We start from the raw sequence: 26,911 nt of genomic DNA, 5'->3' as shown, positions 1-26,911 counted from the left end.
ATTAAAAATGACACCAAGATTCCTAGCAGAAGAAAAGAAAGAAGGTATGTTGATGTCATCTCCAAAGTGATTGAAAATGAGCTCATGTTCTTAAGCTAAGCTTTAGTACCAATTAGCAGGCATTTCGTTTAGTTTTAAATAGATATCTTCCTTCCAGGTTTTAATTTAACTGAAACAAATTGTGAGCTGAGAAAATTCTGATCAACTTTCACTTTTAACACTAAAATAGATCTGCAGATAAGTGATAACCCAGTCTGATGCTATGAATAATATGGCTAAGGTGAAGCACAGAGATACAGAAGAGAAGAGGCCCGAGGACAGAGCCCTGAGGAGCTCCTTGTGTGACTGGCGCTGAGCTGAATCTGCTGTCACCAAGACTAACAAACTCTTGCCTATCAGTCAGATAGGACTTGAACACATGAGGGCAGTGCCAGAGATACCCAGCATGTTCTCCATTCTGGACAGTAGGATGTCATGTCTGACCTGAGTGTCAAATGCTGCACTGAGGTCTAACAGAATTGATATGCTGTCTGTTGATAATGGAGTCTGTTGCCATTAGGAAGTCATTGGTTATCCACAGCAGAGCAGTTTGACATGGTTCCATCAAATTATTAGAAGTTAAGTAATTGGTGACTTGAGAGGCTACTACATGCTCAAGACATTTTGACAGAAAAGGTGAGAGAGATAGGCTGAAAACTGTTAAGACTGTCAGCATAAAGACAAGAGGCCTCATGCATAACGCCATGCGTAGAATTCACACTAAAACATGGCATACGGACAAAAATGAAAATGTGTATACGCAGAAAAAAATCCAGATGCATAAATCTGTGTGTTTGCCAACTTCCACGTTCTTTCGTAACATAAATCCCGGTCAGCGTGAAAAGTAACGGACGTGCATGCGCCTACTGTCAATCCCCAACTCCTCCCAGAATAATGCCTCTTTGAATATGCAAATCAATATAAATAGCCCTTAAGCTCAGCCTTCTGTGAAAAGACAATGGCAAAAGCATGAGGGGAAATAGAAGAATTACAGCAAATACCAAGTGGAGGCAAAGAAAAAACATACTATTTGTTGGTTTAAACAGTGATATAAACAACAAAAGGAAGTTGATCGAGTGACACAGAGTGTCAGAGAAACTCGAAAGCTCAAGTTCACAAAGTCGCACAGTGCCCGAAATAAAAAAAAAAGTTGTCAGATATTAAAGTCGCCGTGAAAAGGCGAGTCATAGCCCACCGTCTGAGTGTCATATGAAAGCTTATTAGGGTAAAGAGAAAAAAAAATAGGCACACAGTGGGGAAAAAAGCTTGTAATGTCAACTTTAATCTTGAAATTTCCAATTTAATCACGTAGTTCATTTTGTCATTAAAGCAGAACATCATAAACTTCATCTTTAAATCGTTTCATTTACTAGTTTCTCAAATCCCATCATAACTAAAGTAGCACATTAAATGTTTTGTATTGTATGTGTTCTTCCATGTGCTTCTTAAACGGGCTTTCTCTTCCTCAGACAGGACACAGAATCCGTTACATTCATGATATTACAGCTCTCTGAATAATTAAAATACTGAGATGTATACTTGAAATCATTTCGGCATTCATATCATATCAATTATGCTATTATGTATTATCAATTATGTTATTAAACATGGCAACACAGTGGTGCAGTGATAGTGACGAGCTGGCGTCCTGTTCAGTGATTGTTCCTGCCTCACACAAGATGCTGCGCCGTGCGCGACCTTCGATGGAATAATTTATTGCAGCAGTACTGTCTCTTTCAAACGTACTAACCTCCAATTCCTGTCCTTCCTTTTCTTTCTCCAAGTACCCAATCGCCACACAATCAGCTCTGTAATAGACGTCAAGCCATCTGTAAGCTTAGAACGCCGATTCTTCAAAACTTTTAAGGAACATTGAAATATCTTTGTAGTACGTGTTTAATTATTCTATCCATCTATCCAACCAGTATCGCACCAGCCACAGCAAAAATACAGTGCGAGGCAGGAACAATCCCTGAAGCGGCGCCAGCTCCTTGCTAGCGCTGCAACACCATGTCCTTGCATGTTTAATTATTAAAAATATAGATTATTTAAATGATGTTAACATTTTATCTGTATAATGTAATAAACATATTTTGCTGCATTTCATCTTAAAAATGATATCATCATCATATGTAAATACACGCTTTATAAAGTGGCTCAGATTGTGCAATATTATAACTGTATCCCAAGTTTACAGTGAGGTGATTGTACTTATAAGTACAAACAGTTCTACAAGGAGCACTTGATGGACTGATTGAGTGCGTTTATAGTTCTTGGGATGAAACTGTTTGTGAACCACGAGGTCCGTACAGGAAAGACTCTGAAGCGTTTGCCATATGAGAGGAGTTCAATAGACAGCATGGCTGAGGCAGCATGTGCTTGATGCTGTATCCCGATAATTCTCTTTCCGATCAGCTGCTGCTGTGAATCTCCACTCAGATACAGTGATATAAATACTCCGAGTGGTGCAGTGAGAGTAATATGGAAAAAGATAATCTGCTGTGACAACCCTTAACGGTAGCAGCTGAAAGAAGAAGAAGAAGGTGCAGTGAGAGTAACAACGCTAAAGCAGCTATGGTATTTAGAATAGTAATGGACCAAATTATTGTTACAAGTGAATTACAATCACATGCATTAAACTAATGAACAATATGCGGTTAATTTCAGTGTATATGATAAAGCCACATTAGGGATGTGGATCTAAGAAAGAAAGGGTGACCACACAGGAGCGGTAGCACTTCTTTGACGCTGGGTGCCGCCAGTTTGCAAAACCGAGCGCAGAACTTGCGTACGCCAGGGTTGGAGATACTGTGAAAATGTGCGTGGCTTTATGCCAAATTTAGGTTTTATACATCGCGATTTGTGCGTGGAAACGGGACTACGCAACATTTTTGTGCGTGCGCACTGTTTATACATGAGGCCCCAGGCTTTTTAACACTGGGGATATAGAAGCGATTTTAAAGTGGCTGGCACAAAGCCAGTGTCAAAGGCTGTATTTATTATTGTTGTAACAGTCGTAATTATGTTATGAAGGTAGGATTTGTGAAGAATGGTAGGGATGGGGTCAAATACGCAAGTAGTAGGCCTCATCTCACAGATCAGGGGCCTCATTTATAACTGTCTGTGCATTGTAACCATTTACATTCAGCAGGAAGTGACCCTGCTGTTGTACTGCCACAAAAAACATTTATGAGACAGTAATTTAAAGAGTGAATCTGAAAAGTATCTTATAAAAAAAAACGCATAAGGATAATAACCAAGAAAACATCCACACCAAATACTAAAGTCCAAAATGAACCCCAGGAATTTTAGTTCAGAATGGTAGTTCAGAAAATTCAAGAACCAGAGAATTAAAAAATCAAAGCCAAACACATATAGACTTTATAAACTCAGATACGATAACAATATTGATAACGATATCAGAAAACGATACTGTAACATCTATGACATCACTAAAAATGAGTATATAGTAACACAGTCCCAATCACTGCAAAATGTGTGTCCAAGAAACTATATAAATTAATCTACTTAATCTAGTCTCAGGCTTCCTTGAGGCCTAAGCTCTAAAATGGCCCTTTCCCCAAACCATAAGACACACAATGGGAAAGCACAGATTCAACACTATCCTTATGAAGTATTCAAAGGGAGGGGAGGAAACCTTAAAAATATCTGGTTCAAAAATGGAAGTAAATCAGGTTTTTCATTTTTTCAAATGTTGAAAGCTTATTATAAATATCAAATATTTTCAAAAAAGAAGCAAATACAAAAAAATGAGAAAAAAGCTAAACTTAAAAATGAAGACTACAATACCAAAGGCGATGCCAGTCTGTAGGACTCGACTCTCTGTCTTGAAATATACAGGCAGTTGGTGGTCCTCCAGCTGAAATGCCACTGTGGCTGACTTCCCTGAAACTCTATATAGAGGAGACAAGGTACATAACTAAATATGCTAAAACATATTACATAAATGATAAACATCAACATTCAAAAGATAACATACAAATATTCACAATAATATTGGAAGAAAAACAAAAAGATCACAAATGATTAAAGTACACCTAAATTAGAGTTCAGACTTTGACTAAAACTTGACACTGGACGCCATCAGGCAGGCTTGAACAAGTGGAACAGCAAGAGGGACAGCAAGAGGGACAGCAGGTCACCTGAGGAGCCTTGAAAGCTCCTCTCCCAATAAAGACAGAATTGGAATCCAGAAATCAAAGACGCTGCTCTTCTTGGTTGTGGGAGTGTTGAGCTGAAAAACTCCACTGCTCTGGTCTGTCCCATGTGGATTTCCATATTTTAATAGTTGGTCTCTTTATTTACGAGTGTGAAGGAATGTCCTCATAGTCCCCAAATCTGACCTCTTACATCAGTTGGCCCCATTCTTTATCAAACACCCCAAACATTTCAAATTGACACTCTGTCAAGTTTCATTAAATATTAGCAATAAACAAAATAATATGACACAAGTCAAACACAATAAAATTGATGCCTACACACCAAACACAGAATGTTTTCATTGTAATTAAATGATTTTATTTCAGCAGTTCATTCATAACCGTATGCCATGTCAGCTGATGTTAAAGTGTTTCTTCTTCTCTTCACTGATCTTCCACTCCTTTGTGTTTCATTAGTTTTAGGTGCTCAGCCCTCCATTACCATGAGCTCCACTGTAGGCCAGAAGACCCGACTGCAGTGCAGTGCTGAGAAGTGGAACCCCCAACCAGAAGTCACCTGGAGGGACATGAATGGGGCAGACGTGACGTCACAATCCACAATAAAATCAGAAAAGGACTCTGAGGGTCTTCTGAGAGTGAGCAGCGTCCTCCCGGTGAAGGAGGAGTACAACGTGTTCAGCTGTCTGGTGAGAAGTAAAGCACCAAAGCCAGACTGGCACTCCGGACTTGGCATCTACAGTACGTCATTAATAGTGTGGTATTAGCAGCATGTCATTTGGTCGATGCTCCATTTTTATACAGAATATAACACTGAAACACATATTTATAGATCAGCCTGAAAAGCTGGGCTTCATTTTAGTAAATATGTGTAAAAAGGTGAACCATTTATTTTGGAAAATTATTTAGAAAAAAAAAATGAAATGTAATGAGATTAATTTTAATTATGGTGATCATCTGGGATTATGCAGGTTAATAACAAACACCTACAGGAACTTGTGCATGCACTTTGTTATAATGGAGTTCTGTTCTCAGGGTATTATTGTATTTCATTTCCCCCTTAGTGTTCTGAACAGACTTTATCACCTCCTGGTATTGCTAAAACTCTGAAAGACACCAACGTTGCATTTTATCAATATTCTGTTCTAAGATATTTTTTTTTCTGCAGTGGGCTGGCGCCCTGCCCGGGGTTTGTTTCCTGCCTTGTGCCCTGTGTTGGCTGGGATTGGCTCCAGCAGACCCCCGTGACCCTGTAGTTAGGATAGAGCAGGTTAGATAATGGATGGATGGATGGATGGATGGATAGCAAACACTGAAGTGTCTTCCCTCTCATAAGAGCCATTTTACTTTACTATTGTGAGTCACCTTGACATGTTACAGTAATTTCAAAATCTCCTCTCTATATATAAAATCCTAAGCCTAAAAGTGCAGTGATTTTATGTGATGTTTTTATGTCACTTTTTTTTGTCACGCTTTAAATCAAGTTTATTTTAAAAACCTATATATATATATGTTTGGTATCATTCTTTTCAGAATTTATCGTACTTTAATGTGATGTTGTTAGATTTTCAGATTTTTATTCCGTTTTTAAATTATAAACTAAACAATATCAATAACTCACGTCTCGCAAGACAAGACTTAACCAAGAGTGCCAACAGATATAATCACACCCAGGGCCGGAAATAAAAGACAAAGAGTAGGACAGCTGCTGTACAGGCTTTAAAATGTTCGAAGTGCTGTGCGAGATGAAGATCACACGGCACGGCAGCAACAGCAACCCAGCAGCTGATCGAGCAAAGAGGAGGTAAAAAAAAAACACGATTTGTTTCCCATTGTATCACCGTTTAAGAGGGGGTGTCGGAGGAGCGACCGCGTCTCCTTGGGGTGCGTTCAGCCCCCCTCTTCACAACGCGTGCGGCAGATGGGCAACAACTTGGGGATGGGTGCCAAAGGCGTCGGGGGGGCTTGCTCCCCTAGTGTTATATAACAAAATCATGTTATTATTAGGGGTGGGACACGATTAAAAAAATGTATCTAACTAATTAGAGGCTTTGTAATTAATTAATCTTGATTAATCGCATTTAATCGCACAAGAAAATTTGCCCAAAAGCGCAAATGTTTTTTTAATTTAAAAGGGTTTTATTGGGTGACAGAATCAAATAATAGACATGGACATGAATATTGTAAACTCAAGCTCTTTCAATTTCTGAAAAAAAAAATGCATTTAAACTGCATTTCAATTCCAAACAGAAACAAAAATAATATCCCTGGCTAAAATTGGGCAGACTTAAAAATAAAGTGCTATTTTAAGTACTTTAAGTACATTTTCAGAATGGTATTGTCTTTAAATAATAATAATAAAAATTTCAACATAAAGTGCAGTTTTTCTTCTTAAAAAAATAAGGCAGAAACATTAAAGGTAATTTGAGCAGCTTCACCTTTAAACTCTGAGTAACCTTAGCCAAAATTATTTTGTACATTAGGCTAAAACAGTGTGATCATTGAACATTTTAGTGCAAAAAATAACAAACCCATTGGACTCACATTACCTCCATGCTTATTTATTGTCCGTCTCTTTCAGCCTGTTCACATCTTCAGAGCTCAAGGCAGCTCTCTTTTTTGTTACTATGTGACCTGCAAGTGAGAAGAGTCTCTCACATGGGACAGAAGTGGCAGGACTAATCAGATACTTGCTGTGGGTAGGTCCCTGCTCAACTGGACCACCACTGCAGCGGCAGTCTGTCTCGCTGATGGTGGATTCTGCTCTGTACAAACTCAGGGCCTTGTTACACATGGCTTCCTCATCTGAATCAGAGTCTGAAGACAATGAAGAGAGAAGAAGGTTCTTTGTCTTTGCTGGCTCCTTTGTGGTGGCATCTTTACACTGTTCCTGCAGCAGGGCCTCAAGGCTGGTCCAAACCACTTCTCGCTCTCCCCTTGCAAGACACTTTAAATCCTTAAAGCGTGGGTCGAGCACAGTAGCTATCTTGAGCCACTGATGGCTGAGTGTAGCTACACATTGGGATAGGTCCTTTGGGAAGGCAGTCTTAAATTTCACCATGTAGTGTGAGTCATCATCGGAGACCTCCATGGTGTGATGCAGGTGGCAGAAAGCAGGTGAAACCACCGAACATGAGACAAATGTCTCATCTCCAAGAAGCTCAGTCACAAACCTGTAGTAGACAGTTCAAGAAAGTAATTATTAATCTACACAATAACTGTCAACTGTAGAGCTTTTTGAAGAAACAGTAACAATAAGTTAAAAAAGTTTTATTTACCTGCATGGCTCAAGGACAGTCACCAGCTTTTGGAGTTTTACCAGCTCTGATGGAGTTAAAATGAGTAGCTTGTGCTTTTGTTTGTGTAAAGCAGCAAAAACAGCCTCTTGATTCTTTAGTAGACGAGAAACCATATCCAGCGTTGAATTCCACCGTGTGGACACATCCTGTATGAGTGGCTCTTTCTGTTGCCCCAGTCTGGTTTGCTCCTGGTGTAGTTCCTCCGTAATAGATAGATAGATAGATAGATAGATAGATAGATAGATAGATAGATAGATAGATAGATAGATAGATAGATAGATAGATAGATAGATAGATAGATAGATAGATAGATAGATAGATAGATAGATAGATAGATAGATAGATAGATAGATAGATAGATAGATAGATAGATAGATAGATACTTTATTAATCCCAATGGGAAATTCCCATACTCCGGCAGCAGCATACTGATACAAAAAACAATATTAAATTAAAGAGTGACAACAATGCAGGTATACAGACAGACAATAACTTTGTATAATGTTAACGTTTAACCCCCGGGTGGAATTGAAGAGTCGCATAGTGTGTTGGAGGAACAATCTCCTCAGTCTGTCAGTGGAGCAGGACAGTGACAGGAGTCTGTCGCTGAAGCTGCTCTTCTGTCTGGAGATGATCCTGTTTAGTGGATGCAGTGGATTCTCCATAATTGATAGGAGCCTGCTGAGCGCCCTTCGCTCTGCCACAGATGTCAAACTGTCCAGCTCCATGCCAACAATAGAGCCTGCCTTCCTCACCAGTTTGTCCAGGCGTGAGGCGTCTTTCCTCTTAATGCTGCCTCCCCAGCACACCACCGCGTAGAAGAGGGCACTCGCCACAACCGTCTGATAGAACATCTGTAGCATCTTATTGCAGATGTTGAAGGACGCCAGCCTTCTAAGGTAGTATAGCTGGCTCTGTCCTTTCTTGCACAGATCATCAGTATTGGCAGTCCAGTCCAATTTATCATCCAGCTGCACTCCCAGGTATTTATAGGTCTGCACCATCTGCACACAGTCAGATTAGCAGGGCTGTGTTTAAAGTGACCCACTATCTTGCGACGTTTTGCTAATGCATCACTAAAGCCACTATCAGCAAGGCTAACAATGATGGTTCTTTGCAAGATGTGAGCAACACAAGGCATGTGTTGGAATGGGAGGTGTCTTGCTGCAGCCACCATGGTTCGTGCACGGTCTGTTCCAATTGTGGTGACCTTTTGTTGAATTCCCCATTCCCCTGCCACAAAGAGAAACTGCTCAGTGCAGTTTTCGGCATAGTTTCTGGAGTTTGTCTTCTGCACAGTCAGGGCAAAAGACTGTAGATTCCATGTCCCGTCTGTGACATCAACAATATGTGCATTGACTCCGATGTAATTAGAATTGCTAACGGTTCCAGAAGTCCAATGATCCCCAGTAAGAGCCACAAAGTCCGCTTTCTGTAATGCATCTAATTTTGCTTGCTTTTCAGTGTCATAAAGCTGTTAAATTTTACTTGAAATAGTCTTTCGGCACGGCAGTTGGAAAGTTGGATCACCTGACGCTAACTGTAGCACATTTTCTAACCCCCTATCTTCTACCACTGATAGTGGTCTACAGTCCACAGCAATCCATTTTACAAGAGAATTTGTAAGTTTGACCGATGTTGACTTACTAATCTTGGTCCTGAAGCCAGTCATTTCATCAAGTTTGGGCTGCTGACACCTTTTGTTGGTACTCGAACTCGTACTGCTAGCACTAACAGATCCCACAGTTTCTGTGCTCACTGCAACATGTTTTGCATTTAGATGGTACCGTAAGGTTGAAGTGCTTCAGTGATATGCAAACTCCATTTTGCACAGTTTGCACAAAATCACGCTTTTATCAAGGCTTCCGTCGGGTAGTCTTTTGAAATGAAATTTGCCTCCAATCAGTCCTAGCAATGCACTTTCTTCCGATTCTTCCATTTTTGTAACTCTGATGTGTGCATCAATGTAATCGGTGTACCAGGAAATCGTGCATTGACAAAAGTTCCCCTTTGCTTGGAATGCAAAGTGTGATTAAATGCATTATTTTTTTTTTCAAATTAATTAATCGCAATTAACGCGTTAAATTCCTACCCCTAGTTATTATTATACAAATGGTAGAACAAGTAAACAGTGCCGACCCCTTTGATTTATCTCTGGTTGGGGACATACTGCCCGAGGGTCTGTTACAATGTAATGGAGAGGGTGACATTCAGTGACAGGACGGAGTCTTCTGCTCATGGCTTTGTAGTTGTGACCCACAATCCTGAGCTCTGACTCCCTGTGTGACCCTAAGTGAGTCACTCCACATTCTACTTCTCAGAAACATGAACCATAACATTGACAAACAGGCTTAATCCAGTTCAGGGTTGTGGGTGATGGAGCCGACCCCAGCAGCACTGGGCACAGGGCCCTCTCACACACACACAGGGCTAATTCAGAATGGACACTTAACACAACAGGCATGTCTTGGGGTTGTTGGAGACTCCTATTAAATGTGTGCTTTCAAAATTCAACTTACTAACCAATTTTGTCTTAAATGATGTGCCATATGCAAAAAAAAGGAAAAGATCCATAAGTGAAAATGAAATATGAATAAGAGATGGAACAGTCAGATGCCACCACACACACGCATGAACAAATCTACAGTGTCAGGTACAGTTGGCTAGCAGTGCAACTTCAAAACAAGGCCACCGTGAAAACAGAAAAATTGAAAATTCAGTTGTGACTCAGTCTAGGAGTGGACCCCTAAATCTGTGTTACATGATTCTGGGAAATGAAAAGTAAAGTTTTAGATTAAAAGACTTAAGAGACGGGCAGCACGGTGGCGCAGTGGTAGTAGTTAGGAGACCTGGGTTCACTTCCCTGCATGGAATCTGCATGTTCTCCCCATGTCTGGAAGGGTTTTCTCCCACAGTCCAAAGACATGCAGGTTAGGTGCATTGGTGATCCTACATTGTTCCTGGTGTGTGCTTGGTGTGTGTGTGTGTGTGTGTGTGACCTGCGGTGGGCTGGCGCCCTGCCTGGGTTTTGTTCCTGCCTTGCGCCCTGTGTTGGCTGGGATTGGCTTCGGCAGACCCTCGTGACCCTGTGTTAGGATATAATGAGTTGGGTAATGACTGACTGAACAACATTGAGTGGACATTAATGGAGGTGAGATACTGGGCTAGAAATCTGCTATTTTGTGTTCATATAATTTATGATGGATAACGAGAGGGCTGATGGACACGCTGATGACATGGGTGTGAAGGTGTGTTTGGTCCCAGGCTCCAGCTACAGGAGCACATCATCTTTGGTGTAAATGCAGGGTCTCATAATGCTCCCCTTAGCATGAAGGAGTCCCACTTGATGGATTCTTCTGTGTTTTCCTCACCTGAACCTCATTCCTGTCTCACAGACTCACACGTCTTCCCCTCATTTTGCAGGTTTCTCCCCAGGGGTCTCTGGCTGGTTGGTGGCTTTCTGCGTCTTGTTGGTTCTTTGCTTAGCGGCGACTCCCCTGCTGGTCATTCAATGGAGAAGAATGAGAGGTGAGGACAGAAGATCTCACACCGACATCAGAACAGACTGACTGCTCAGTAAATGGTAAAGTTATTCATAAATAATTCATCTTTGTATTCTTTATTGTCTTCTCTAGAAACAAACACCAGATATGATTCAATAGGTGAGTACAATTCTAAATTTGCTGTTCTCTAATTTAGTCTCGACTTGTGCTGATTTACCTCTTTCTACTTGGCCACTGCTCATCTGTCTCCTGTGATGGTGAGGTGGCTTCTCAGGGGTCTTCAGAGTCCATGCATATCTGAGCAGTTCAATTAGTGAAGGCCTTGGTGTGACTGAATAAACGTGAACTGGTCAGGAAATTCTCAGACGGGAGATCAGGCCAACCAGCCTGAATGTGAAGAGGAGACGATTTGAAAATGGTCAGCATTGAGCCAATGTGGCCCACCACGTTCAGTGAGGTCTTCTTTGTCTCCTTTGTGTTGGTGCTTCATGTGTGAATGAAGGAGATACACAAAATAAACAAGAAAAAATAAACAGGTTTTATTTATTTGAAGGTTTTAATCTAAAATTAATTCACTCATCTATTTTTAGAACCCAGTTTTAAAGTAGCAGAGAGCAGAAACACGACAGTAGCCATCAATTAGTGAGGTGCCAGTCTGTGTCTTACACACTCACACACACACACACACTAACGTACTTCACTTATTTAGTATCTTTAGCATAAACAGTGGAAAAAATGCAGACATTGGAGAAGCATGCAGGTTCAACACAATGACTCGTGTGGGCAGCAGCACCAGCCTCTGTGCCACCATGTTCAGTTGTATCTGATCTTCATGCTGACTAAGAGAGGTGCAAAGTTTGTAGCCAACAAAAAGTCTTCACTAGTGTTCCTTTAGGGGGCGATATAGCTCCCTAGTTGGAATAAGTTCTTTTGTAATTGCGGTGTTTTAAGTAACCGTAAACTATATAGATATGATGTTAAAAGGCGATATCCCTCCCATAGTGATACGGCGGTAAAAATCACATAACAGAAAATAACTTAGCTTTCTTTACTGACAATTTACACAGCATTACAGACCGGAAGCCTATGGCAAAGACAATACCAAGGTGGGATCTTGATGTATACAGCCTGCCATCTTTCATCGCTGCGCTGGAAGGCTTTTCAGGACAGATGACGATATCACCCATCCGTCTGTCGGCTTCGAAGTATTTAGCTGCTGTCCAAGTCTTTATATACTGTCTTCTCCACATGTAGGCCCTCACATCGGCAAATAGTCCATTTCCAAACAAGGAAAGAAGATTTTGTGCTGACAGAGGACAGATGTATACTATTCTGTCTTTAGGCTGACTATACATTCCTCCAGCTGTCTTTGTCCATCTTGTCCTATTCTTGACCCGGCAATTCTAAATGCTGAGCCCCTTTGTACTAAATCTGGCTCAGCTATGGCATGTACAAAGAAAAGAAAAACAGATTTAAAATGTCTGCACAGAGACAGTGACATTAAACTTAATATTATAACAAACTTATTATAACAACTAGTAAAAACATCACTCATCGAAAATAGTAGACATATTGCTATATATATTGTGGCCACTAGGGTGCGCCCCAGTGAACAGCACATACTAATCACGTCAAACACCAATCCAGGATAACAGATCATTGTTTTATTACATGACAACACCTCAATAGGCTTACTTCTAACAACACACCAAGTAAATGTCTGTCGTCTCCTTCTGCTCCTCCTCAGTGAGTGTCATTGTCTTCCTCCCGACTCTGACTCCTTGAGTGAAGGGAGACGTTTCTTCCGGTGCCATGACATTGCATTCTGGAAGCACTTCTGGTCCATATGGAAGTTGCATGTAAATTCTTTTCTGACTGTGCCCTCTGGTGACACCCATAGACCCTGACAGGGTTGTCCATCCAAACTACAAGTACCAGGCAACCTCACGAGTATTAAATCAGAGACCAAGCTAGTGGAACACTGCCATCTCTCATACTGGGGGCTATATTGCCCTTTGCACTGTATTTCACCAGACTGTCCATTAACTTTGCACTCTGTCTGAGATAAGAGCTGGAAGTCATCCTGTCAGGGTTGTGCCTCCATCCATATGGTCCTTCCATTTTGGCCTCCCAGCCAGGAAAGGGATCAGCCTACATTCAAATTGGGACATCACTCCATCTCTTATGACTTTATGACATGATATACTGTATACTGTAAATATTCATCTGAGTTGTGCTTGTTTTCAGCTGCAGACACACATGGAGAGACTGGTGTTGTCAGTCCTACTTCTCTTCTCAAATGTTCTCTTTGTTCTTCTCTTTTTGTCTACAGTTGGATTCCTTCCTATATGGTTTCTGCACAAGGAAATTGGTAAGAAAAAGATTTCTTCCTTTTTGTATTAAAGTACAAAATAAAAACTGTGCAATATTTAAATGGTGTGAGAAAGTTTAGAAAGCAAATTCAAGGGATATGATAAGGACGTGAAGATCTGGTGCCAGAAATGACACATCCAAACCGAGCGGTTTAGCTAAGAGAGCACATGAAGTCTATGGATTCTTTTCCTTATAATATTATTATGAAAATGATTTGTCTTTTACTCCATATCTGAAACTGGATTCATATTTTATAATAAGTGTTTTAACTTTTTTAGCCTGCACCCACACTGCCCCCCTCTCACCCTGAGGTGCCCACTGTGCTGTCCTCTCCTATCTTATTTACGCCCACTCAGTAAGGTGCCACCTTGTGTTTTCTTCTCATCTTCTTCTTTTATTTTAGTCCACTCTTCTTATCGTTGGTCCATCTATCAGATTAATGCAGTTTGAAGGTCCTGGGGCTCAGACCCTACCTCAGTAGTACTGGACACAACACAAGAGTCCTCCTTATCCTTTGTTTGCTGTTGTTTTTATTCTAAAGCTCCGTCTGTTCCACTCAGTCTAATTATTAAACATTTGGATTTCTGTCCCCACATTTGGATTCACCACATTGGTGGTTTTAACTGTAAACCCCTAAGTGTGAACATGACCCAGTGAAGTGGGCATCACATGTCACCTGTGTGGTGAGCAGGTGGGTGCGGTACCCAGCCGGGACGCCTGGAAGGACCGGAAGAGGGACTACGCCTCCTCCGGACCACGAGAGGGCAGCCGCCCTGGTTGGTATGGGGACCACAGGAACAGAGCATGGAAGCGCAACCTTATAGGGGCCCGAGGTCACCGCCAGGGGGCGCCCAAACACCTGAAAAGCCCTGGACATCAGTACTTATGCCACACCTGGAGGTGCTGGGGGAAGGAAAACCAGGGACACCCGGAGTGCTTCCTGGTGCTCATGCGGCATTTCTGCCACACCAGGAAGTGCTGCTGGAAGCTCATCAGAAGGCACCTGGAGCACAGCCGGGTGAACATAAAAGGGGCCTCCTCCCTCCATTCAGTAGCTGGAGTCGGGTGGAAGAGGACAGAGCTCGGAGGAGAGGAGTGGCATTGTGACAGAGGCCTGGACTGAGGGTGCTTGGTGCTGGGGCACTGGATTGTGTGCATTAGAACTGGTAAATAGTAATGTAAAATAAACGTGTGTGTGGTTTGAGACCATTGGTGGCTGCCTGTCTGTGTCAGGGCTGCTCTCCACACCTGATAGAAGTTTAGTCCCCTGTTGTCACTCTGATTTCTAAGTTCACACAGCAGTTTGTTTCTGGTCACCGGCACTCAGACAGTTGGCATTGAGATATCATTTGAACTGACAATGAAGAAGACAAATAGCAAGGCCATAAGTAGGAGACAAACTGGTAAAGACGAGGGTCTGTCCACCTAATAAGTAAACAGAACACAAAGGCACACGAAGTAAACAGATGCATAAACAGGACCACCTGATATCAACTGGCCATCCAGTTTGTGATGAGTGAGCAGGTTGTATGAAGTTGGTGCCCCGAAATGCCAACAGGAGATGTGCCCCTAGCTGGCACCACAGTTACAATGACTGGCACGTGTCTTATTGTATTGCAGTTACACTAATTTACACCTGCTGCGTTCATTTCTGTGGTCACCAGAACACGGTCAGAAGTCTCACTGCTAGGACCTCCACTCCTAACACACATCAATAATTCTGTTCCTTCTTCATCAGACGTCACGCAGATTCAAAGCCAAAGGCCAGTAGGCTGTTCATTCTGCAAATCCATTTTCAGTCTGTGCTTGGCACTCCAGCTATTGTCATGTCCATTGTTCTGCTGTCTATTATAAGGGGTCTTTATGAAGGACATTTGAAATGTAAAGATATTCTAAGACGTCAGAAGAGGAAAATGAAAGTAAATGAAAGTTGTGAGTGAGAACTGAAGAGATGATGTTTTAAGTTGACCCACCTGATTATTCACTCAGTAACGCAGCTCTCTTCTTCTGCAGAAAAGTCACAACGCGTCACGAATGCAGGTACAATATTTGAACTGGGGGTCTCTGGGTGTCTCTCAAGTCTCACTCTTTATTGGACTCATTAAGTTTATTTATTTATTTATTATTTTACAGAATGGAGGAGAATATGCAGCTCAACAGGTACGGTTGATAAGCCAGTCATGACCTTAGGATGAAGTTCTCATTTTCTGTGTCTTAGTCTTTGTGTCTTCATGTTAAACGTGTCACCTTCATGACCATGAGAAGCAGCACCTTGTGAGCTCTGTGACTGTCCCCCAGGTCTGAGTTAATGGCTGAGGTCCCTCTGTGTGGGTGACATGGTGACACAGTGGTAGCGCTGCTGTCTCCCAGTAAGGACACTGGGGTTCACATCCTGGGGGCTCCTTGTGTGGAGTTTGCATGTTCTGCCTGTGACTGTGTGGGTCTCCTCCGTGTGCTCCAAAGACATGCAGGTTAGGTGGTCCGGTGACGCTCAGTTAGCCCTGATGTGTGTCTGAGTGTCTGCCGCTGATGGACTGGTCCATGGGTTGTTCCTGCCTTGCCCTGATGCCTGCTGTGCCCCTCGACTCTGCCCTGGATAAGCAGGTTATGACAATGGATGGCTGCTTGTTCTGTGTGTTTAAAGGCAGATGAGCTGCTAGTTAAGGAACAGGAAGACCTCAGCCTCTACTGCCCCCTGGTGGTCTCTTTGAATATCGCTAGTTATCTTATTCCTATGAAGTTCCCTAAATAATCCTCTGTCATTAATAGTTGGATTCTCCTTGGCAGGCGGACGTTACTTTATTTTGTGTATTTCAAGAACATCAGACAAGTCAGTAAAGACAGAACTAAAGACCGGACCCTCCTCGTGCAGACAGAACTCCTCAGATGTCTTCCTTGGTACAAAGGACACTCGTTTGTCTTGTAGACTTTATTCTCAGAAGGTCATTTTGATTCGGTGGTCTCGTACCGATTGTCACTGCGTGTCATTGTCACTAATCCTGCTACTTAAAGACTACATGATGTCCCTTCTGTCACTTAGGACCCTCTTGTGTTTCAGTGCAGACCCTTTCTCAGGCCCACCATGAATTTGCTACATTTCCAGCATGTCGATGTTGAAGTATTTGTGAGATGACAACACTGAGGACACACTTGAGGTTTTCACTCACAACGTTTGCACTTTTTAAAGTAAACTGAGTGCTGCTGAGTCCTCACAGGGCCCGCTGTCCATTCTCAGACCCCTCAGTGTCCAGTGCTGTCCCCTCTTTAGTGCCACTTTGTGTTTTGTCCTGCTGTCCTGTCGTTTGTTGTCACCTTGTATGTCCTCTCGTCCCCCTCTCCTTATTAAAGCCTCCCTCACCTATACTGACCGGTCACATGGTGTCCCTGCTGACTGATGACTTGTGACACTTGTGTATTTGACTTCATCCTCATCACTGACAGGCGGCCATCTTGTGTTGTTAGATTCAGTGTCATAAATTCAGTGCCCCCCGTTGTCACTTCTGACAAGGAACTGAGAAACATAAAATGGGGGGTCTGCTAAATAAAAGGCCACAAACGCAGTGTAAGGACAAGAAAAGTGACAGAATGACCGACAGAGCAGAGCAGAGCAGCACAAAATGAATCAAAGTGGACAGGAATGACAGGAACAGGAGGACAACAGGCCAGGGGGGACATGAGACCCTCAGGTTAGTGACGACAAGTCTGAGAGCTGCTGGTGAGTCTGTGAACGAGTGCCAGGCCTCACTGGTGGTCTTCTTGTTTGTGTCTTTAACAAATCCTCGCTGTGTGATTCGTCTTTTATTAAAATGTCACCGTTCTTGTGCTGTTGAGGTCACAGCGTGGTGATCAGGCTCTTTAGGGTTAAATGAAGATAAAATGGCAGAAAGGCGAGTGGAGGAGGTCAGAGGTGAGACTACACAGGGGGGCCGAGCAGTGACACAAAGAGACACACGAGGGGCTTGGTGGGCTTTGGTTTGTAAAAATAAAAACTCAAAGGTGAGACCTGAACACGAGCTGTTTGACGTCTTTGTCTTTTTAATGTTCAGGTCCTTCAAGGAGTGTAAAGGTGTTGTTGTCTTCCTCAAGTCCCCTGATTTCCTGATGTCTTCCTCTTTTCTTCTTTCTTCTCCTCAGCTGATGTCACTTTTGACCCTGAGACTGCACATCCACGGCTCATTGTGTCTGAAGACGGGAAAGAAGTGAGACACACAGACACACGACAGAGAGTGACGGACAATCCAAAGAGGTTTGACCGCTGTGTTAATGTCATGGCCAGAGAAGGATTCACGTCAGGGAGACACTACTGGGAGGTGGAGGTCGGGGGGAAGACTGAGTGGACTTTAGGAGTCGCCAGAGAGTCGATCAACAGGAAGGGGGGGATTACACTGAGCCCAGATGATGGACTCTGGACTGTGTGGCTGAGGAATGAGAACGAGTACACAGCTAACATTGGCCGTCCTCTCCCCCTCCCCCTGAGAGTGAAGCCCCAGACAGTGGGGGTCTTTCTGGACTATGATGAAGGTCAGGTCTCCTTTTACAATGCCCAGTCCCGCTCTCACCTGTACACCTTCACAGACTCCTTCACTGAGCCCCTCTATCCGTACTTCAGTCCTTGTCTTAATGACGGTGGTAAAAACTCGGCCCCTCTGGTCATCTGCCCCCTGCGCACACACTGACCCCTCAGTATTAATGTCGTCTGTCCATCTCTGTGTCAGGTCAGAGCAGCACAAAGCCGATGGAGACTTTCTTTAACATCAGACCACCGAACTCAAAGACCCCCTGAGGTGTCCTGCTGTTTGCTGCTCGTCTGATTTTCATTTTCAGGATTTCTGTGTTTAATGAGACATCAGGACTGAACACTTGGGATTTTTAAATGGCGTCGGATCAAAGCGTCGGCTCCATAATCAAATGTGAATCTTTATAATTTGATCTGAGGGTCTGAGAATGAACAGAAATCCTGAGTGTGCGTCTTTAATTTGACATTCAAAGAGGAATTCAACAAGGATGGTTGTGTTCTCCACAGCACTGGATTGGTTTTCTTCAGTCTTTGTGTGACGTCACTTGCTGGTGGTCAGTCCTGATGACCCTGAGGTGCCCACTTTGTGACATTAAAAGACTGAGAGGACATGAAGAGTGTGAGCTGAGCAGAAGAAATCCGAGACCCTGAATATCGAGACCACCGTCCATTTTGTAACTCGCTTATCTAATTCAGGGTCACAGGGGGCTGAGCAAATGTGGAGGGGCAACACGGATAAGAACCAACCTACGACACCAGAGCTGAAGGCCGGACCACCAATCACTGTGCTACTACGAGACCACCAGTCAGACAAACATGAATTCCTATCTAGCGTTATATACTTCTATTGTTAAACGTGGACTGAAATACACAACACTGTAAGTCTGTGAGAAGTTCATCAACACTGAGATGAGTTTGTGATGAAATGAAATAAAACAGAAATGAAAATAAAGAAAGGCAGGAATTACAAAAAGAAATCATCGACATCAGTGAGGTGTCCTCTGTGATAAAATGGTTTCTCGTGAACTTCTCTGAGGGTCCACCTCACAGTCCTGAAACTCGACGTCATTTCAGTGACACACACAGGTGGTCTGCTGCAGTGCTGGAGTCGGAGTGTGTTACAGAAATGACAAGAATAAGTTTAATTCATGAACAGAGTGCTAGACGTGATGAAAAGAGCTGGAGAAACAGAATTAGAAAATGGACGACGTCACAGAAATCAATACAATTAAAAATGACAACAGAATACAGAATTGTGTGTGAATGGCACCCTCTTGTGGTCACGAAGTGTAATTAAAATAATTCAAAATGGACCCAAATTCATTAATCCTTTCCTCGTCTGAATCAGTTTATTTATTGTGCATTTGAGTGTGAAGGCGAATGTGAGACTCAGAAATGTCACTTTGTCTGTAATTTATAAATGAACTCAAATAGAGTCAGGCACAGAGCTGCAAGTGTGTTTGTCTGGTGTTACCAGTTACTAGGGGATGTGCAACTGGGAGAGCTGGGAGAAAAGTCATGTGACACCAGGAGAACACACCAACTCCACAGATACTCTGAGCATGCTGGGAATTGAAATTAGGAGCTGTGAGGCACTGGGCCACTTGGAGGCTTAATAATAATAATAATAATAATAATAATAACAATAATAATAATAATAATAATAAAGTTACATTTGTTGAACAGAAGCCTCTACAAATACACGTTGGCCTGTAGCATGAAAGTTGACGTCACTGATGAAGATTTGCTGAGTGACTTTATAGATAAACTCGTGTCATCAGCGTGATCTTCATGCTCTTCCTCTCACTAATCACACTCACTGCTCTCGTCTGCACACAACACCACACACATGTCGAGGTCTCACTGTTTGTATCTTTGACTTTCTCACATGTTAATGAAACTCTAAACGTGATGTTTCATGTTTGTCAAGCAGACAAGTCAGAGTTTCCTGTAATCTGCACACTTAAATTTAAACTTGAATGTTTGCTCATCTTCTCCTTTCTTGTTTGGAATACGATGAGGAGACTGAAGAATATTTGAGGAAGAAATGGTCAGGATCTACATGAATGAATTAAACCATTTAATGTTTGTTGAATTATTGCATCAAGAAAGTAAAAAGGTCACAAATAAAATGAGGAGCATCAGAACAAAGTGTGACAGATGACACTGTGACTTTAAGGAATCCCACCCAGATACGCCAGTTACATGGAACTTCATGCTATTAATGAAAAATTAATGGACTATTAATGTTTTAATGATTACAATTTCGCAGATGTGTGTTCAGGAAATACAAAAAACAAACCTACAATATTAAAATAATCAGATTTATGTGACCTTCAGTTTAAAATGCTGCCTGAAAAAATCCACACAGAAAATGGCTTGATTTCAATTTTTTTTGGGTTAATTCTGTTCACATCCACACGAGGGCGCCATTTGCACATATTTATTCATTTTAATGTCACTTCAATGTCACTCATTTCTGTGACGCTGTCTATTTCTCAAAGTATTTTCTTTATTTCAGTTCTTAATCTCAGAGACTGCCATCATTTATAAATAATCTAATTAATTTAAACACATTTAGATTTTAACTACAGCTGTGCACTTCACTCACACACCTCAGATGAGTCCTTGAGGTGACTGAAGAGTCCCTGTTAGAATTCAAGATAACTCTTATCATCATGTGGCTGAGACTTCTATCCAAAGTGACTTACAAGTTATGATGATTGATTTCATAATTCAGTCATAAAGTAGCCCCCCAGTGGTCTCAGGTCAAGTCAGATCTTTTCATTCGCTCCTCTGATTTAGATGACAAGACGTCTTGTGTGTTTCAGGCTCTCCGCTGTTTTCTTTTTTATTGTCCACATCTCCTGATGGCTCTGAGATGACAAGTCCACTTCCATTTGTGACTGTGGCTGCCCCTCAGCTGGAGTTCTTGGACCTTTTCATGTCAGATTTACTCAAATCTCAATAACAAACAGGATGGTCCTGCTGAGTGCTGCATCAATGAAATTCCCAGTAGGCATTGCAGTGTCACTTGTCACTTTGCTGCCAGTCTCCACCGCTGTGAGCCTTCTTTCTCTAAACTGAAGATGAAGACCTGAAGAAGCAGAGCGCCAGAGCACATTTGTGTTTGTGTCGTCACACACCGACTTCAGAGGCCTCTTGTTATATTCTGACGCCATCACGTCTGTTACTGAATGGTGAGGAGTGATGAGTGGACCCCGCTGAGTTCACTTCACCTCAAGGTGGGCAAAATCATGGAAATGATCGAGGTCTTCACTCATTGAAATGCAGTGACGTCAATGGGGAAGGAAAAAATGAACCAGTTCTGAGTGGGCTCTACTGGTGTGGTGGTTTTCAAAGTGTCTCTGAGAGTCAGGAAACTATGCTGTCCAAACTAACCACTGTGCCTTCCTGAGATAAAATGAAATGAATACTTCACTCAGAAATGATTTTTCAATATTTTACTAATCCCATGTAGTTTGAAGTGATGGCCGAAAAAAAATGTAATCACATGATTTCATGCAGAATGGAGATAAAAAGTTTTTGATAAAATACAAGCTAATGGTGAACAAAGGTGTAGAAAGGCAAACAATGTGAAAAATGTCCACTAAATAAACAGAACATAAAATCTCACATTACTCAGGTCACATCATCCACATGTCGGTTATCCTGTGGTGTACTCAAACCGTACTGTGATGGAACCAGGACACCAGTGAGCCCCAAACCCCAACACGATCACACAAACACAAGGATGGCTTCTTACCAAACTACGTCTCCAAAGTCACCAAACACAAGCACAGGTCTTCTCTCCTCTCACCACCACTCTGCCCTCCTCCAGTCGAGTGCTGCTTTCCATCCTCTCAGCTCCAACTCTTCTGGATAATGGAGAACATCTCCCTGCAGGACCACCTTGTGTCAACCATGGACCCCAACAGGGCTGTGCTGCCAGACTACAACTCCCAGCATTCCCTGCTGGTTCCCAAATGGGTGCTGTCATGGATGGCTGCTGCCATCTAATGCCTAGGGGGGATTAAATATCCCTCTGTGCCAGTCCTTCCCTGTCCTCTTCCTTTATCCTGGCTAGGGAAAGTATTTAGTATCTGTCCAATTGGGATGCCTGTCCATTTATTTGGGGCTTCCTGCTCAGGTGAAGCGCCATCAGTTGTGGTTGAGATGTCTGTCCATCCATTATGGCGACCTAATCCAGGTGTGACTGTCACAAGTCGTCTACTAAAGCAGATGGCCTGCTAGTAGTTTGGGACCAACCAGGACTGAGGGGGTAATAAGAGAGAGGCAGATGTTCAAAAAAAGGTAATTGTATTATTCCATGATAGTGAAGAGAAAAAAAAACAGTCACTGATATAAAAGGATACACAAAAAATGAAACGTTTAAATAATCCTGTGACAAAACAAAACTAATTATGAAAAAGAGAAAGACGAAAAACAGAAATTGTAAAACACAGAGGCTCTTACCCTAATATCCATCTATTATCCAACCCGCTATATCCTAACTACAGGGTCATGGGGGTCTGCTGGAGCCAATCCCAGCCAACACAGGGCACAAGGCAGGAATCAAACCCCGGGCAGGGTGCCAACCCACCGCAGGGCACACACACACACACACACCAAGCACACACATGGGATAATTTAGGATCACCAATGCACCTGACCTGCATGTCTTTGGTCTGTGGGAGGAAACCCACGCAGACACGGGAAGAACATGCAAACTCCATGCAGGGAGGACACGGGAAGCGAACCCAGATGGGTCTCCTAACTGCGAGGCTGCAGCGCCACGGTGCCGCCCTTACCCTAATATACAGTATATACAGTAAATTCTAGTCCATGTAAGGGCATCAGCAGCCTTAAAAAAACAAAACACAGACAATAAAACACAAAACAACAAAAACATTTACACCTAAACTTGAGGTTACTGAGATACAAATGGAAACTTGACGGTACTCCTACACTACTCATCCAACTTGGACTCCTCCTATTGCTGTCTTTCGACCTTCCCAGGCACCCGTGACTGCGTTTAGCTTCGGCGCCATCTTTAAAACACCGGTCAGTAAAAGTGGAATGTTACGCGCGAGACTTGCACCCCAAACAAACGGCAGAACATCCAAAAAAACGAAACAAACAGCCTGATGGGAAGTCCAAACACCTTTTAAAGTCATTTTCATTCCCGTTGTAAACTCACTGGCATATTGCTCATTGCGGCTCATACCTAAAGCGTATTGAGAATCTTGCCCCAGTACGTATCTATCTGTACTATACTGTATTAGCGTCACGGTGACATCCTCCTCCTCTTGGCCTTTCTGTTCACTCAAGGCCTCCCGTCTGAGTAAAGAATCCTCCTGCTTGTCCATCCCATCTGCCACCTACAGTACAAAACTCAGAGTATTAGTAAATTATTGTTACACAGATACTGCCAGAAAAATCAGCACATGCCATAAACAGAAATGCAAGTCACATGGGACTGACTTTTTGAACTGAAGACAGAACAGTTGACCAATGATTGGTGGGGGGAGGCGGGTCTTCAGTTCAAAAGTGCAGCATTATGGGAATGCCTATAATGATGATGACGTGTGCTGATTTTTCCAGGAGTGTCTATTTTAAAATACAAAGAAATGACAAAAGATCATCAAATCATGAATTGATTTTGAAATGGCACTGAATCCATCAATCTTGTTTTTATTTTCTGTGCAATTCGAGTTCACAATCCAAGTTTGCTTCTAATTTTATAACCGTATTGTAATGCAGTGAAGCCCACAGCCACACTCCCTCTCAATGGACCACACATTTTAGAGTCTTGTGTTTTCATTGCCACGTCTGTGGTGTCACATTCCCAATGATGACATGTTGATGATGACAGTCGTGTCACTGGAGCCTCCTCTTGTTGTCACTTTATGGTAGAGCAGCGTCACAGGAGGCTTTGGCTTCCTTGGATCTTTAAACAGTTAAATGCTGAGGGCTTTCAGTGTGACGAGATGACAGAAGACACCACAAAGTCACACTGGACAGGGAAGTCACTGCATGATGGCCACTAGAACCATCAGGAGTGGTCAGCAGGTGTTCAGTGTGGTCCAGTGGGTAGTCAGAAACGTGAGGTTTTGTTCTTCGTGGTCTTTGTCTTCATCCTCCCTGAGTGTATCTTTGGTGCTTTGAATGGACAAAATACACAAAAGTACAAAGTGCATGTTGAGTTCTCTGTTGGGGTCTTGTCATGTCTGCTCCAGCATTGTCACCATGGCACAGAACATGGAACATCACATCAGCAAAACAATTTATGTTACAATTTACAAATGGCTTTTTACACTTCTGAATCACAAATGGAATTGTTACTTGTGCGACCATGACACAAGTCCAAGATGTGTCTTCATACCCTAAGAGTGTGACCTCCAGTTTTAGGAATTTTTAAAGTGGAAGTCATGAGGTGAGCCTACCTGCAGGTCTAAGCCAACACACAAAACCAAAATGTTCTCGTCAGTTTGCACTTTGTGTGCAGTTCAGCGCCTCCTCCATGTTTGGTCGACTTAAAAGACCTTCAGGCAGCTAAACTCTCCCTGTTATCAGTTTATCATCCTGCAGACCACCTTGACACGAGGCGTACGAACCTCCAGTTTATTAACAAAGAGCAGGAGTGAAACTACAAAGTGAAGAAACAAAGAGTCCATAACTCAAAGACAATTGAAACAATAGAAACAGAGAGGAGTGACAAGTGAAGAGCAGCACACAAATAACAAACAATCTCACTAACGGCTTCTGAACTGTAAACAGTAATACATAACGGTGAGCTGGTACAGATATGAACTTACTGATCATGTGACCAAAGGTCTACACAGGCAGGATGAACTTGGGGAATAAAGAAGGTGTGTAGTTGTCATGGTTACACTAATTTACATTGGGACCGCCCCTCTGTAAGGCAGCTCAACAACGACAAACATCACGAGGCTCACACATTTAGAGTGTTAAACACAACAGTATGGGACAATAAAAAATAATTAATGTATGCAAATAAAAACATCTTGTAAGTTATCGTTAATAACTGTGATGAAATAATGAGAACAAGTTCAGATACTGGCCTGTTTGAGTTTCACTTTCCTTGCCAGCTTTAACCTCAGCTGTACAGACTCTGCCATCCCCACTAGGAGCCCCTCTAGTTATCAGTCCAGGGGTCTAATCGTGTCTTTAGACTGACAGTTCCACACTAGGACCACATCTCCAGGTTTAATGTCGGCCCTCCAGTTTACCAGTCACTACGTGACTACAGAGTAGAGTTGTGCTGTTTCCTCCATTTGTCCCTAAAGCCATTGGCCAAACACTGCACTTGTCTCCAGTGTCCCTTGTGCACGTCTTTTGTATTGAAGTCACCAGAAGGACCTCAAACATGACAGCCATTTGGGTGAGCAGTTTTGAAGGAGTTAATGGCTGTGGGTCTTCTGGGTCATCAGAGTTTAGCATTCATATTAGCCATCACTTCAGCCATGAAAGTTACAGAGACTCATGAGTGAGTCTTACTGTCCCTAAAAATGTGCAGTCAAGTGTCCTACACATCATACACCTATGATGCATTCATAACCCCCTGCCATGTGTGAAGAATGCAGAGGGTTGGATGTCCAGGATTGTTCAGAGAAATATCCTTCAACACAGTCAATGTCAAAGTCTGATGGAATTTATAACTCTTTGAACGCTCCAATAAGATGAGTCCCTCTATCAGAGCGGATGCTGTTAACTGAGCCTCTAACAGAGATGAACCATCTGAAGGCACTGATGAAACATGAAGTGTCCATGGATTCAACAAATACTCTGATACTCATACAGGTAAATCTGACTGTCCTCCGTTACTGGTCTGCTTGACCTCCTCAAATGTGATGTGATGCAAAAGTCCAAGGACTGAACATATCAAGCTCTACATTAGCAAAGGGAGGTTCGTACTCAACTGTTCAGCAGGTAAGGCCGCCATCTTCTGAGTTTGAAATATGTAACAGTGTCCGTCAAATGACATATTAAATATGGCACTGCTTATAACTCTTTCTGCACCAGCTATCTGTATTCCAGCGACACGCAGAGCTCCTTCAGTGAAGAGACGTCCTTGATGTTCAGTCTGCTCGAGGTAATGGCACTAACAAAGAAACAATATGAAGACTTCCAGGGAATAACAGAGGGGTCTTCTCTTTGAGAGAAAGTTTAACTTCACTAATATGACCTTCATCTCTGAACGTTTCTTTCTCATTTATTGAGAGATCAAGTGTTCTTAGTGCACTGCCTTTGGGAAAACAACAATTAAACAATTCAGACGTGATTAAAGTGCACATTGCAGACTGTAATTTAAGAGATTTGCATACATTTCAGTCACACCCACCATGTTGAAATGACAATACTTATTCCACATCGTCACCCCTTTCAGGTCAGCATAAAGTTTGGCACACTTGGAGTCACAGGTGTTTGTGATTCCTCAGGTGTGTTTCATGGTTTCATAAGATACCTTGGTTTGCTTCCACCTTTTGGAGTCTGTAGGTGCCATTGTTCAATACGAGGACAACAACTATGCCAAAGAAAGTTAGAGAAGCCATTATGAGGCTGAAATACAAGAATAAAACCATCAGAGACATCGGTAAAACCTTAGGATGACTGAAATCAACTGTCTGAAAAATTATGAAGAAAAAGAACGCACTGGTGAGCTCAGAAATTACGAAGGCACTGGTAGGCCAAGGAAGACCTCCAGTACCGATAACAGAAGAATCTTCACTGTGGTCAAGAAAAAGCCCCAAATGCCTGTCTGACAGATCAGAAACAGCCTTCAGGGGGCAGATGTGTGAGTGTCAGAGATGACTATCAACAGAAGACTTCATGAACAGAAATACAGAGGCCACACGGCAAGATGCAGACCAGTAGTTAGCCACGAAAACAAGATGGCCAGATTGCAGTTTGAGAAAAAGGGCTTCAAAGAGCCTGCAGAATTCTGGGAAAAGGTCTTGAAGAGACAACGATGAACCGGCA

At 42.5% G+C, this 26,911-nt stretch overlaps 2 protein-coding genes and 1 long non-coding RNA gene across 7 annotated transcripts in view; 2 read left to right on the top strand and 1 right to left on the bottom strand.

Annotated features, from left to right (window-relative positions):
- LOC114641362 (butyrophilin subfamily 1 member A1-like) overlaps nucleotides 1-18,902 on the top strand; it is a 994,484-nt gene extending 975,582 nt beyond the window's left edge. The window contains exon 12 of one of the 2 annotated variants that reach the window (XR_007934785.1): nucleotides 18,167-18,902. The gene's annotated coding sequence lies outside the window, so the exon portion shown is untranslated. Of the gene's footprint in view, nucleotides 1-18,112 lie in introns of both variants that reach the window. The other variant, XM_051926436.1, reaches the window with a different exon arrangement.
- The window catches only part of LOC127527483 (uncharacterized), a 1,026,648-nt gene that overhangs the window by 71,771 nt on the left and 927,966 nt on the right, over nucleotides 1-26,911 (bottom strand). The window lies entirely within an intron of this gene.
- Nucleotides 1-26,911, top strand: part of LOC114644737 (butyrophilin subfamily 1 member A1-like) — a 722,023-nt gene that overhangs the window by 96,671 nt on the left and 598,441 nt on the right. The window contains exon 10 of one of the 2 annotated variants that reach the window (XR_007934784.1): nucleotides 17,527-18,101. Coding sequence is in view for 1 of the 2 variants with exons in the window: in XM_051926425.1 (XP_051782385.1) it covers nucleotides 17,527-17,951 (425 nt within the window). In the remaining variant the exon portion in view is untranslated. The remainder of the gene's footprint in view (nucleotides 1-17,526; nucleotides 18,102-26,911) is intronic. The other variant, XM_051926425.1, reaches the window with a different exon arrangement.

The sequence above is a fragment of the Erpetoichthys calabaricus genome, chromosome 4, assembly GCF_900747795.2.
Source record: "Erpetoichthys calabaricus chromosome 4, fErpCal1.3, whole genome shotgun sequence".
Taxonomy (NCBI): domain Eukaryota; kingdom Metazoa; phylum Chordata; class Cladistia; order Polypteriformes; family Polypteridae; genus Erpetoichthys; species Erpetoichthys calabaricus.
Note: the sequence above shows the minus strand (reverse complement) of the source record. Positions and strands in the feature narration are given on the sequence as shown.